At 38.9% G+C, this 14,817-nt stretch overlaps 1 protein-coding gene across 7 annotated transcripts in view; it reads right to left on the reverse strand.

The window, feature by feature from the left end:
• Positions 1-14,817, reverse strand: part of SYNE1 (spectrin repeat containing nuclear envelope protein 1) — a 518,706-nt gene that overhangs the window by 105,580 nt on the left and 398,309 nt on the right. For all 7 annotated transcript variants that reach the window (XM_016956737.4, XM_016956730.4, XM_063813578.1 and 4 more), the window contains 8 exons: positions 12,475-12,648; positions 9,766-9,897; positions 9,054-9,250; positions 7,610-7,742; positions 6,723-6,905; positions 5,060-5,209; positions 4,336-4,512; positions 3,493-3,648 (listed from right to left, as the gene is read on the reverse strand). In XM_016956737.4, the coding sequence (XP_016812226.3) occupies positions 3,493-3,648; positions 4,336-4,512; positions 5,060-5,209; positions 6,723-6,905; positions 7,610-7,742; positions 9,054-9,250; positions 9,766-9,897; positions 12,475-12,648 (1,302 nt within the window). The remainder of the gene's footprint in view (positions 1-3,492; positions 3,649-4,335; positions 4,513-5,059; positions 5,210-6,722; positions 6,906-7,609; positions 7,743-9,053; positions 9,251-9,765; positions 9,898-12,474; positions 12,649-14,817) is intronic.

The following is a 14,817-nucleotide window of genomic DNA, read 5'->3' on the forward strand; positions in this document are numbered from 1 at the left end:
AAATTGGATAGTGCTGCTGATAAGGTGTTAATGAGGAGTCCAGTCTCTGTTATATTAATTTCAAATGTCATGCCTCTTTAAAAATAATTTTTGCCTCTTTTATTTCTGTTTCTATTATGGTTCAACTTGTTAATCTCTCTCGACCTCATTTTTAAAATAGTAATAATAAGACATTTTCTCCTTACTCCAAGGGGATAAAATTAGGTAAATATATATAAAATATATTTTAAGCTGTCAAAAAGTAGCTAAATGTAAGATATTATTATGTTTAGCCATTTGGCAATGTGCCATGTTTCAGTGCAAATTTATTTATTTTTCTCTATTGAATTATCATGAAGCTATTTTTGTTTTGGTTAATTAGACACTCACGCATTTGGCAGCTTAAAGTGAACATTTTTGTTTTTCATACTGTTCTCTTATTTCCACTCTATAATTTTGTCACTACTTTGACAGCTTTGATAATTACCAGAGAATAAATATAGTGATTACTGGGGTTACAGGTCCTTTGTGTAGTATAGAAAATATAATTAATTTACTATTTATAACTTTTCTATTTCTGTAAAGAGATTAAAAGACCAGAAACAATCCTTCCAATATGTCTTTAATATGATTCTAAAATTCAACCATTAGAAATTGAGTTTATCCTCATTTTTCTATGATGTTAACTTTTTCTCGTGAGGAATATTAAATGAATGTTCCATTGCTTAGAAACTATTTCTAAAATGCCCTGCACACGTATGTTGGTAGAAGAGCAAAACCCATGAGGGAAACAGGGCTGAAATATATATTTTATAAAAAATAAAGGTGTGTTTCCCTTGCTTTCAATAATAATTAAAAGATGATTCAGTTTCTGATCAAAAAGGGGAAAGGCCAAACCTACCATTTTTAAAAACAATAAAACATTCTTAACTTCGATTAATTCATAAATATCAGTTTTATGTTGGTTTAAATTAATAAATCACCTATAAAAGACTGGGAAAATACTCAAGATTTTTAAAACAAAATAAAGCTGGAATCCAGTCACCAATTTAAGTATACTGGCTTGAATTTCACACTTTGGTCCAAAAAACAATTTCTCAAAAATGACAATTGTATCAGGACCTGTAGTATAGCCAAATAGAACCTTCCAGTTAGGCCATTGTGATTTATTTATATGCGTTGTCCCAAAATAATTATATGGGCTACTTTCATTCTGTCTTTTGTTTCAAAGATATGACTTTTCATTTGAAATCATGAACCGGCATCAGTACAAAGTTCTTTAAACCACACTTTAAGCTTTCCCTCCTGACACTGTCTGACCTGACTCTCTGAAAGACTAAAACTTAGGTCCTACACTTGGTAAAACATGGTCAAGCTGCTGCTATATTTTCCAGATGGTAAGGTGTCTCCCTGTTAAACAGAAGAAATGAACAGGAAAAGAAACAAAATGGAAAATGGCAGAAAAAGCTACGTTAAAGAGGAGAAAAAAATACTAAGAGAGACAAAAAGTAAAGTATGGAAGAAAAGAAGTGGAAAAAATAAAAGAAAATGCATATGATATTAATGTGGTATTTCAGTCTTTCAGCAGTAAAGTTTATCACAACCATGCAACCAGAAGGCACTCACTTTGCTAATTCTAATACGCAGAATTACCTTTCAAAATCAATGGATATATTTTAACTTAGGAACTCAACGAAAGTTATGACATTTTGTCCTCAGAAGTAAAGAGCTGAAATTCTGGATTACTTGTAGATTTTTGAATTTATGGCCTAAATCAGAAATACCACTGGCCTCTAGAAAACTGGAAATGCAATGAGACTAGCTGATGCATGTTCTTCATCTTCAGTCTTTAAGCCCCATTTTCTGACGTGAGGCTTTTTTTCTATTAAATAAAAAAACTATTATTACTTCAAGGTATTCTCTATACGATGTTTTTCTTTATCAATTTTATGCAGTCTCAAAATTGTAATCCATTAGCTGGGGAGCCAGCACTTCGCTTCCTTTTCAGAACCGAAAAGCTTTGATTAAGTGCTTACATATACCTCTCTTTATATGTGTCCCAAACAGAAAACATGATGATTGGAAGAGAGATCATTACCAAAGTTCTTTCTTTTTGAAACCCGAAATAGAAAAACAAGATTTGCAGAGAGAAGCTTTTCTGTAGAATTACTTCACTGTTTAGTTTTCAATTGTTTTTAGGAAACACTATAAGGGAACAGTCATAATCTGTAATATTATATGAATTCACAAATTATTTTCAAAAATCTTATTACTGCATTAACTGCAATAGCTCACTTTTCTTTTGGGTACACAAGAAGACCTGTGGAAAGACTGTGTGTCCCTGAGTCACTGGAAAACATCTGGAATGTTACTGCTTCACCTGAACTTTCAATCCTCATCTCTCAGAGTAGAACAAGCACACTCCGTGTACTTCTCCATGTGACAAAAAAGGAAGTAACATGGATACTTCCTATTAATTAATAATGGGATATTATTAACAATTAATTAATAGGAATTCCACTGTGAAGTGCTTGTTCAGAGGAGGGGAACGGGAATCCAACTAAGCCTCTAGTGCTAACTTCCATTTATAGGACATACAGAGGAGAGAAGAACAAATTAAACAACATCTTAAGGACATTCATAGGCCAATCCTGAACATGGCACCCATCAACAGTTTCTGTGACAGGTTATGGTCTTAAAAAAGTATTCAAAAGATTTAAGAGATCTAACAAGCAAATGTAGCATATGGAGATTGTTTGCATCCTTATTTTGAATAAGTTAACGTATAAAAGACATTTTAAAGACAACCGAGGAAATAGGATTATGGGTTGAACATAAAATAATACTAGAAATTATTAAACTTTTGGTGGTGATAATAATATGGATGCATTAAGAAAATGTCTATTTTTCAAAGATATATATTGTAGTATGTAAGAATAAAGTGACATGATGTCTGGTATTTACTATGATATCTATTTTAGAAAAAGAAATAATTTAGGCAATTTTTTTTTTTTCTTGGAAACAGGGTCTCACTCTGTCACCCAGGCTGAAGTGCCATGGTGTAAACATGGCTTACTGCAGCCTCGATCTCCTGAATTCAAGCAATCCTCCCACCTCAGCCTCCTGAGTAGCTGGGACTACAGGGCCAAGCACCACCACGTCTGGCTGATTTTTGTAGCTTTTTGTAGAGAGAGGGTTTCACCATGTTGCCCAGGCTGCAAATCTTGATAATTATTAAATCTGATGCTCAGTATACAGGGTTCATAGCATTTCTCTCTACTTATGAGTATGTTTGAAAATTTTCATAATTTCAAATTTTTAAAAACAAGTGAAAAAAACCTAATGTATTTTTTAAAAACCCTATAAACTCACAAAATCAGCAAAATTTGTTACTAAATGCAACTTTTAAATATTTAAAAAAATATTTAACTTGCAACTCTCAAGGCCTATAAACATATTAGCATACGCTATGAAATTGTGAGATGGTGCATGTTAGCCACTTGGACAAGTTACCTGACAGTCTTTCAGTGCATTTTGAACAGAAGCCTGATCTCCAATTCGATGCTGTTGTTTTAGTCTCTTTTCCTGGGTTTCAAACCATGTTTTCAGACATTGTACATTATTTTCATATTCTGACCAAGATTCCAATAAGCCTTCCAACAGCTGGATCTGAACAAACACAATAAAATGAAATTTGCAACTTTATTTTAATAAAATCAAATCATTAGCAGACTAATTATTCTAGCCAGTATTTTCTCCAAGTTAAGAATTCTTAAAATACAGTTCATCGTATATATGATTTAAAACAGGGGTGTCTAATCTTTTGGCTTCTCTGGGCCACACTGGAAGAAGAAGAATTGTCTTGAGCCACACATAAAATAAACGAACACTAACAATAGCCGATGATCTTAAAAAAAAAAAATTGCAAAAGAATCTCATAATGTTTTAAGAAAGTTTACGAATTTGTGTTGGGCTGCATTCAAGACCGTCCTGGGCCGCATGCAGCCCGTGGGCTGGGCAAGCTTGATTTAATAAATGAATTTCATAAAGTACGAATCAATGACTATTACCGGGAAGCAAGAAAGGACTAAAGTCAACTTGAAGCAAAGGCAAAATAAATCAAGAGGCATCTTTAGAAAACTGAAACACCATGAAATATACAAAGAGCAGAGAATGTATAAGAGAAAATCATCAACAGGTTAAAGAAAGTTTAGGGTGATTAACCTTCAGCGGTATTATTGGAAGCGTTCTTTGCCCAGTATAGCCACACTACTTGTGAACCCAGTCTTCCTTACAGAGTGTGCCTGTTCTTGGGGTTTTCATGTAAATCTGGACAGTGGGAAGCCACTGGCTTACCTTCTCAGTTACTAGACCTTGCAGAATTTGCCAACTTTTATTCATTGCTCCAAGTTGCTCAGCAAAATCAGTCTTATCACTACGCTTACTTTCCACATCCTGACTGCTGATTTGTAGCACGGACTGGTTCACAAAATCCACCGTCAGCTGTTTACAGTTAATGTCTATCTTAAAACCCTAAAAAAAAAGAGGAGAAAATAAGATTATACAATAAATGTCTCATTAGTTTTCCAGGAGTTGGAAAGCCTTAAGTAACCTTAATATTAATATTATCACTTCCATAACTCAGCTGAAATGGCACAATTTGTCTGTATTCACACAACCCATTATTTTTAGAAGCCGAATATATATTTGTATACGTTTATATGAACATAAACACAGATATACGTGTATGTGTGTGTGTGTGTGTGTATATATATTTAGGTAGAAGATTTAGAACTAGATAAATTATATAACCTCACTATAAAATATTTATAAATTTATTTTTATAATTTCTGTAATTCTTTAAGAATAACACAAAATTATTCAAAATCATTCCTAGTACTAGATATTTCTTCTTATTTCTATAACTGATAATGCATTTTTCTTGCTCTTGAATTCCTATCTGGTCACTGCGTAAGAAACATACATTCCAAGACTTGATTACCATAATTTGAGTTTTTTAGTTCTTTCAAATAAAATGGTCTGAAAATATGAAAAGTTAAAAACAAAAAATTTTAATTACCTTATATTTCTGAAGGTATTCATGAATTGCCTTGTAACCTATGGAATTTTTAATATTATCTTCATCCTTCTGAATAACATTTTCCATTAGAGAAATCCAACTCATGACTTCAGAAATGGCATGGCGGGAAGGCAGTTTATCCATCTGGAGCTGTCCAAGTCAGGGAGAGAACCAGTCCCAAGTGTTAAAATGGAAACCCCAACTTCTGCTAACTTAAAAACCCTACAATAATTCTTAAAAATGTACCAAGAGAGATAACACTCCTTAATGACATTTGGAGATCTTACCCTTTTTGAAAGCTTGAAGTTAAACATCAGGCAAATGCTGAACAATAATAGTCATTTTATGTTCACTTGATATCCAATACTGTAAACACTGTATAAACATTAACTAATTAATCAAAACACCAGAAAGAAGAGAATATTATTCTTATTTTATAACTAGTTTTATGAGTCTAAAAAAACTTAACCACAAAACATTCAACAGATGTATTTTATTAATTATCTTGTAAAATCTCTGCATATTATGACTCAGGAATGTTAAAAGAAGAAAGAAAAATACCACACTACGAGCTATCATTTTCTAGAGTTTTTGGCACTCTAATATTTATTCCTAAGAGCATAGCCAATTTCCTCAGTCCTTAGCTGATATACAGTACTTACAATTCGAAATCTTACTTAACATATCACACATTTATGCATATGTGTATTACGATGATTTGGAGGAACAAAAGCAATCATTTAAAATCTTTGTATATCAACTTCTGTGTGGTGCTGAAAGATACAGCAATGAACGTGGGTTGGTTCCTGCCCTCTGGGGGCGCACAGCTGTTGCTTAGGAGAGATTAGGCATGTACACAAAACACAGCTATCCTGCCTGAAACACAGTGATGAGTGTCAAAGACAGATAAAGATAAAATGTTCTGGGATTTCAGGGGAGGTGGGTGTATTTTCAGATAAGAGGATTATTTACATCTACTGAATGCCAGTTGCTCTCCTATACATAAGATATTTTTAACATATATTACGTTCTAAATCTTCATAACCACTCACTTTATGAGAAAAGTGTATGTAACTGTCCACATTTTATCTGAGAGAAAACAGAGTTTAAACAAAGCCAGACAAACATTCCAATACACATACCCACACCCACATACACACATTAAAGAAACCCTCAGAGGAAATGCCTTTGGGGCAGGGCTTTGTAGCGTAGTTCACTCTTTTTTTTTTTTGGAGACAGTCTCACTGTCACCCAGGCTGGAGTGCAGTGGCGCGATCTCGGCTCACTCCATCTGCCTCCCCAGTTCAAACAATTCTGCTGCCTCAGCCTCCCGAGTAGCTGGGACTACAGGCGCACACCGCCACGCCAGGCTAATTTTTTGTATTTTAGTAGAGACGGGGTTTCACCGTGTTGCCCAGGCTGGTCTTGAACTCCTGAGCTCAGGCAATCCACCCTCCTCAGCCTCCCTAAGTGCTAGGATTACAGGTGCGAGCCACCGCGCCCGGCCAGAGTTCACTCTTAATATTAATACAACGGGAGAGAGAAGAGGCCAGGTGTCTGGGACAAAGCTGATATAAATTTGTGAGCAAAAGCAAATTAATGTATTTCTCCATGTCAAATAGCTTAAGTCAGCTATTTCCCACGAAGGCAATCCTTTCTGTACCTGGTGGAGCTTCTCCTGGACAGCTGGGATATTGGTTAGCAGGTCAGTCCACTGGCTATCAATGCGCGACAGCTCAGAGCGCAGCGTGGCTGTGTCCACCTTTTTTAGTCGAAGGAGCTGATTTCCAGTACTCAGAACAGATGATTTCAGGGAAGACTGGGCATCCACTTCTTTAGAAAACTCCTGAAACAAGTAGCGATGTTCAAATTAGGGTTAAATAGCTAGACCATTCATTAAAAGGAAAGCGACCAATTTAGTGCATGAAACAATTTCCTTTACATCCTGGAGGGGGTTATGCTGAACACTCAAAAGAAAATGAAAGCAGTACACCCTTGCCCTCGAATGAAAGGAAACTACGAAGCCCCGACTTGAGAACTACTTGGAAGAGGCAGTGTTGAGTCACTGAGCCCTATTACTTTGCATAATTATGGAACACACATAGTCAACATTAATATATTCTCTATAGCTTAGTTTATTAAGTATATCCACTGATGGTTGACTTCCTTTCTTTTCTTTTCTTTTTTTCTTTTTAGATGGAGTCGCTCGCTCTGTTGCCCAGGCTGGAGTGCAGTGGCGCAATCTCAGCTCGCTGCAATCTCTGCCTTCCGGGTTCAAGCGATTCTCCTGCCTCAGCCTCCTGAGTAGCTGGGATTATAGGCATGCACTACCACGCCCGGCTAATATTTGTATTTTTAGTAGAGACAGGGTTTCACCATGTTGGTCAGGCTGGTCCCGAACTCCTGACCTCGTGATCTGACTGCTTGGCCTCCCAAAGTGTGGGATTACAGGTGTGAGCCACCGCACCTGGCCTGACTTCTTTTCTACTGGTGTACGGGTCAGGCCTAACTTACAGGCCTGAATCAAATGCTTTAGATTCTTAGACTTACCAGGAAAGCATTTAGATGATCACGGACCATTTCCAGCTCTTGTGGGACTGTCACAGATTGCTGAGTCCAAAATTCTAGCCGGTCTTTTGCAGATTGTAACCAGTGAATTAGATCTGCAGATTCACTTTGATATCTGTTAAGTATATTATGGAGTCCATTAAGTAAACATTTCATCCCTATCTTCTACTCACCTACGTTATTCACCAATGCCAACAGTTTTAAAACAAGAGGTCTGAAGATTTAGAAGAAAAATGCGTGAGGTTGGCACTCTGAAATTTTCTTCATATTGATACCTTTATCAAGCCTGTCTCTCTGGGTTTCCGCTGGCCTGTCTTTAAGCTGGGTATAAAAATATCTTTCCCCTACTCTTTCACATTGATGCTACTTAGAAAATATTAGATGATGGTTACAAAAAGTCCTTTGAAATAAAGGCGGCTTAGACACAGACTATGTCATTATGTAAAAATCAACCCTCCACCCTGCTGAATGCTTCCCATTGCCCTTGAGAAGCTTCTGCTTCTCAATCCATGTTTTCTCTTTCTCTCCCTCTCAGGCTTTACTGTGATATCTCAGACACAGTGATTAGGCAAGGGAGGGTGAAACTCAAAGGTAAGGTGCCTTATGCATCTGCCTCCCTGCTCACTTCTAATTATATGTTTATATGAGTATACAAGAATCCAAGTGAGGACTTTCTACTTTTCTTTTGTTTTTGAGATGGAGTTTCACTCTTGTTGCCCAGGCTGGAGTGCAATGGTGCAATCTTGGCTCACTGCAACCTCCCCTTCCCGGGTTCAAGCGATTCTCTTGCCTCAGCCTCCTGAGTAGCTGGGATTACAGGCATGCACCACCACACCTGGCTAATTTTGTATTTTTAGTAGAAATGGGGTTTCTCCATGTTGGTCAGGCTGGTCTCGAACTCCTGACCTCAGGGGATCTGCCCTCCTCAGCCTCCCAAAGTGTTGGGATTACAGGCGTGAGCCACTGCGCCTGGCCTCTGCTTATCTTTATTTTCCAAACTATACAATAAGTTTCTAGAGGAGCCATGTCACTTTCAAGTGAATATCTACTTGCCTTATTTATTTATTTATTTATTTTTGAGACACAGTCTCACTCTATTGCCCAGGCTGGAGTACAGTAGCATGATCATGGCTCACTGCAGCCTCAACCTCCCAGGCTGAAGCAATCCTCCCACTTCAGCCTCTCCAATAGCAGGGACCACAGGCATGTGCCACCATACCTAGTCCTTTTGTAATTTTTTTGTAGAGATTGGGGTCTTACTATGTTGCCCAGGCTGGTCTTGAACTCCTGGCCTCAAGCAGTCCTCCCGTATTGGCCTCCACAAGTAATGAGATTATAGGTTTGAGCCATCATCCCCCACCTGCACTAGCCTTATTAATACAATGCAGCACTTATCTAAAAATATACAAAACAGTCATTGTATTACCTGGTCCAGTGTTTCAATATTGTTTCCAGTCTGTGAAGTTCCTTAGACACTTTATTGGTGTTACTTAGCCAGCGCTCTCCAAGTTGATTTAGTTGGCTTTCTAGATCTGAGCAGCTGATGGATATCAGAAGTCGTTTCCCATCATCTAATACTTGATATAATTTGGGCTGGTATTCATTAAGGCTAGATTTTAAATGCTAAAATATTGAAATTATTGAGTTAAAAGTTTGGATATGCAATTTTTGTCTTTAAGAATTATAATTTCTCTGGTACCTACAATGTTCCCATTACCTGTTATTCAAACTTAAACTATACTCACTCAAGTAACATTGAAAACTTTAAGATGTTTCATCTATATTTAAGTATAGACAGTCTCCTTTTGTTGTTTATTATTATTTTTTTTGGTAATGACTTTAGGTGGATTTAAAACTGTCAAATTATTATTTCAAGAATTGTGTGGCATCAGCATAAACTACAGAAAACGCTTGGTGGAGCCTGAATTTTCAAAAAGAGCTCTCAGTAAAAAAAAAGAAAAAAGAAAGACTTTTAATAATGTCCAACTATAAATAACAGAAACATTATCTCCTTTCAATGTCAATAACTTGAAAGAAAAGTAAAAGTACTAATAAAATAATTGATCACAAGTTTGTTTACATTCTGTTAAAACTATTGGTAAGTTTCTAAAGGCAATGTGGCGGCTTGTAACACCAACCTGGTAGAGTGTTATGCGGTCAATAAGCCTGTCCTCGTTCTCCTCCACCAGACCCACGCTTGGGATGCTGCTTTCCACCACCTCCAGCTGTCTGCTGAGCTCCTGCTGGTCCTCATCCAGATGGGACCACGTCTAGAAACACAACATGAGTCTGTGAGCTAAAAAAACCCTCATTAGCGAAAGACATTCTTCCTTGGGTGCAAAATACGTGCTTGACAGTCTCTCCTTAAAGTTATATCAGAGATGTTTGCGTTGGGGCTTGCTTTGGGAAGCAAAAGATGGCTTTAAAGCAAGTAATCAAATGGTGACCCTTGAAAGCATTGTGAATGGGCTCTGGAATCTGCCACTAAGCCCCTTTACGACTGTGAGTAAGCTACTAAACTCTGTACCTCTTTTCCATACGTTACAATGGGGATAATAATAGCTATCTTCTCCATCATGAGGATTAAATGGAATAATGTATGCAGTGTACCTTCTATTGGGTATGCACTTTTTTTTTTTTTTAGATAGGCTCTCACTCTGTTGCCTAGGCTGGAGTACAGTGGCACAATCATGGATCACTGTAGACTCGAACTCCTGGGCTCAAGGGATCCTCCTGCTTCATCCTCCCAAGTAGCTGGGACCACAGGCGCATTCCACCACACCAGGTTAACTTAAAAATTTTTTTTTTGTAGAGATGGGGGTCTCACTATGTTGTCCAGGCTGGTCTCAAACTCCTGGCATCAAGAGATCCTCCTGCTTCAGCCTCCCAAAGTGCTGGGATTCCAGGCATGAGCCACCACATCTAGCCCAGGTATGCATGGTTTTATTCTTTACCACAGTAAGGATTTAAGTCAAAAGGATGGGGATGTTTGCCTTTCATGTAACGAGTAAACAAATTAATTACATTTGCATATGAAACATATCTATAAATATGAATATATAGTTTATATATTCTGTTAAAGAAAAATACCACATCACTTATTACTAAGTTCAGACTTTTATTTTATTTAAAACTGGAAAACACTCTTTAAAAGATCAGTTGAAGTCTTTTCCAGTAATTTACGCTGTGGGTCAGCAGTTTCTCAGTGTGAGTATGCTCACTTCACTGTGCAGTTGGAGTGGCAACAGGGCACAGTAGTAGAAACCCATGCTTTTTAAATACACTTACCAAATATCTATTGCCTGGTACTTTCAATGCCTAGGGATCTGGGAGTAAATAAAACAGACACAAACCCAGGCCTTCTAGTGAGGAGAGACAGGCAATCAATAATAAACAATAAACCAAAAACAAACAATAAGTTGTATGGTATAATACAGTTCTTGTGCTGTGGAAGAATAAAACAGAACTGGGTAGGGGTGGGAGGGAATGCCCAGGTGTGTGCCTGGTGGGGCTACAATTTAAATGGTGTCATCAGGTAAGTTTCATGGAGAAACACACATTTCAGGTCGTGAAGTCAGACAGATGAAGGTGTGATCTCTGACTCTGCCACCAATTAACCACGTGTCTTGGCAAACAGTTGCTCCCAGACTCATTGCTGAAACAGGGATTCAAAATTCTATCTCAAAGGGTTATGATAAAGATGAGATGGATTCATGTAAATGTAAGAAGTCTTGCCAGGGACCTGACATGTCAATAAAGTGTAACTATTATTACAGAGATTTCAAACGTTAAAGGTAGATGTCTCTCCAAAATATAGGGAATTCCACATCAGGGAATTCCACATCTGGGATTTGGGGGTTAGCTACCTATGAAAATGTTGGCCCAGGGAAAATCCCATTTAGAAAAAATGCAAATACGACCTGCAGGCAACCCAGTTAAGATCAGTAATATTGTGGGAGTGGGTGGGGAAGTCAACAAAGGGGAGAGAGATTATAATCTCTAAAACTTGCAAGGGAAAGAGGAAGAATGAGAAAGCAGGAACAGTTCAGGGCAACTGATACAGTTACTGAAGAAAGAAAGGGGACTGTTCCATCAATAATGTCCTACATTTCCACGGGGTTCTATAGCTTGCCAGTAGCCACCACTGAGCACTACTCTGTTCCAAGAGCAACCACATTTGGGACAGAAAAAAATATTTCTACATTTTACTTTCATTTTTTTTTTTTTTTTGAGACAGAGTTTCACTCCCGTTGCCCAGGCTGGAGTGCAATGGTGTGATCTTGGCTCACTGCAACCACTGCCTCCCGGTTCAAGCGATTCTCCTGCCTCAGCCTCCCAAGTAGCTGAGATTACAGGCACCCACGACGACGTCCGGCTAATTTTTTGTATTTTTAGTAGAGACGGGGTTTCAACATATTGGTTTGTTTCATCATGTTGGCCAGGCTGGTCTCGAACTCCTGACCTCAAGTGATCCACCCGTCTCAGCCTCCCAAAGTGCTGGGATGACAGGTGTGAGCCACTGCACCTGGCCTATTTCTACATTTTTCATACTCTTAAGTAAGCTATCAGTCTGAATATCAAAACCCCAAATATCTTCATGCATAGTCTGAAGTCAGTGTGTATCTATCTTACTTTCAACATGGCACAGCAGATAGCCAAATGTACACAGAAAACACAGGGGGAATAAGCAACACAGAACCATAGGAAAAGTGCAGTCCTGAGCCCGAGAGCGCAGCTAGTTCTGAGGTTACGTGAGGCAAACTGCATGGATAGATACATCTTGCATTAAAGGTCTATTTTGCAGCAGGAAGTTTGCAGCACAGAAGATATGACATCAATGGTCTCACCTCTAGAATGTACTCCAGCTCCACACCCCTCTTGTGAGCCCGTTTCAGTACAGCAGAAGCCTGAGCCATCAGCTCTGTATGGAACTGGGTTTCCTTTTGGACTGCAAAGCTGATTATCTTTCTGAAGAGTGTTTCAGTCAAGATCATATGAGATTCCAGGCCCTGAAAGTATTCCTGCAATTTTTCAGGGAGAAAGAAGTCAGCAACTCATTCATATATTATTTTAGAATCAAAATTGGTTTAGGGCCGGGTGCGGTGGCTCACGCCTGTAATCCCAACAGTTGGGGAGGCTGAAGTGGGTGGATTACCTGAGGTCAAGAGCTCAAGACCAGCCTGGCCAACGTGGTGGAATCCGTTTCTACTAAAAATACAAAAATTAGCCGGGCATGCTGGTGTGTGCCTGTAATCCTAGCTACTCAGGAGGCTGAGGCACAAGAATCGCTTGAACCTGGGAGGCCGAGGTTGCAGTGAGCCAAGATCGCGCCACTGCACTCCAGCCTGGGTGGAGAGGAGTTCACACCAACCCAGCGCTGGAGCTGAGTAGACAGCTCTGCATTTCTAGAGGAGAGTGAGGAGTGCACGAGGAGTCCTTGACCAGGACAAGGGAGGGCAGAGGGAGCAACTAGGACCAGGTGTAGAAATGGGCAAAAAGGAAACACAGGGAAAGGTAGAGGTAAGAACGAAGGTGGGCTCCTTTGAAGAGAGGCTCTGAGTTTTTCTTTGCCAGGACAGTTGGAGCTCTGGTTGGAGACTCCGTCTCAAAACAAACAAACAAACAAACAAAAAACATTGCTTTCCTTCCTCCACGGCTGGGCTTGGGCTCTACTTTCTGAACCTCTAGGATGTTTGTGTGCTCATTCCATGTTGTCAAGCACAGCTTTATATGCACTGATTGATATTATAAATTTGCTTTCCTTGTATTATACCTACACATAACAGAACTGTAGGCCTTGCGCCATCCTACTAATGTTTTTGAAATGTTACTGTTTGTGTATAATAGACCCTGGAGGATGGAGATTGAGCTTATCCCATTTCCTTTTCCCAGTACCATGATAAAATGGAAGAACTGGCAACTGATAATGACAGTTAACATTAATTATGTGCTTACTGTTTGCTAGGCACTCCATAAATACTTTATCTGACTCATCTCATCCTCCTAACAACTCTATAACTCTATGAGATAGGCAGTTTTGTTTCCAGTTTTACAGATGAGAACATTGAGCCCCCCCAGTCTATGTAGCTTGCCCAAGGTCACATAGCTAGTCACGGCAGAGCTTGGGGTTCAAACCCAAGGGCAGTGTGGCTTTATCTGTGCTTCTCACCAGCACTGCAGAACTCTCCCTCAGAAAATGGGCTGGTGAGTAGAAGCTAGAATCATTATTTTTAACCAACAGTTACCAAATCAGAGTCCTAAAGTTGGAGGAGACTTTGAAGTTCATCTAGCCCAACATGCAATGAAAGCTGAGATTCCTTTTACAAGCCCATCTCCCCTAAAAGCCTTGGCTGGACTTCTCATGGCCAGAAGGGCTGTCTGCTCAATGGCAGCTTACTCCTTTTATAGTTCTTTTTCTATTGAGGTTTATTTCCCTGTTATTTATACTCATTGATCCTAGTTTCCCCTCTGGAATAACTCAGAATGATCTTTTATTGCTATGGTCAACAATGTGAGAAACACCAGCTGTGGACTTTAAAGCAATGTTTTCAAAGCCAAATGATAAGGTTTTAATAAATCATGAAGCTTTGGACAAAAACGTCTGGGAAAAAATAGGAACGACAATTTGAAAAAGACAAAAAAACCCCACCTTTACAAGCCACCAGAGAGCTACACAATGGTAGAAGATTTAAACTTCTATAACCCAATGGGATTTTTTTAGTTTCCCTACAGGAAATTCCCATAGTCTAGAAGGCTGGGTTTCTGGACTGGCAAAATTGCTTTCCGTAATCATTGCCAATAATGCAAGAGCTGTGTGTGTGTGTGTGTGTGTGTGTGTGTGTGTGTGTGAGTGAAATACGCATTCTTCTACCATGGGGTAGTGTCCAACCTGAGCTTGGCTGTGGCACACAACGATGGAGTGATTTCGGGCCTCCCAAGTTTGATTACATAGTAAACGGCCTTGCTGTTCCCAGAGAGAAAGTCTGAAGTCTACAGCAACTAGAGGAGCATATGTGTAAGGGTCAGAGGATCTAAACAATGCATGTAAAAGACACCAACCCAACCCTGGATCTGAGTAGTCAGCTCTGCATTTCTAGAGGAGAGCAAGGAGTGAGCGAGGAGTCCTTGACGAGGACAAGGGAGGGCAAAGAGAGCAACTGGGACCAGGTGGACAAATGGGCAAAAAGGAA

This window comes from Pan troglodytes, chromosome 5, assembly GCF_028858775.2.
Source record: "Pan troglodytes isolate AG18354 chromosome 5, NHGRI_mPanTro3-v2.0_pri, whole genome shotgun sequence".
Classification (NCBI taxonomy): domain Eukaryota; kingdom Metazoa; phylum Chordata; class Mammalia; order Primates; family Hominidae; genus Pan; species Pan troglodytes.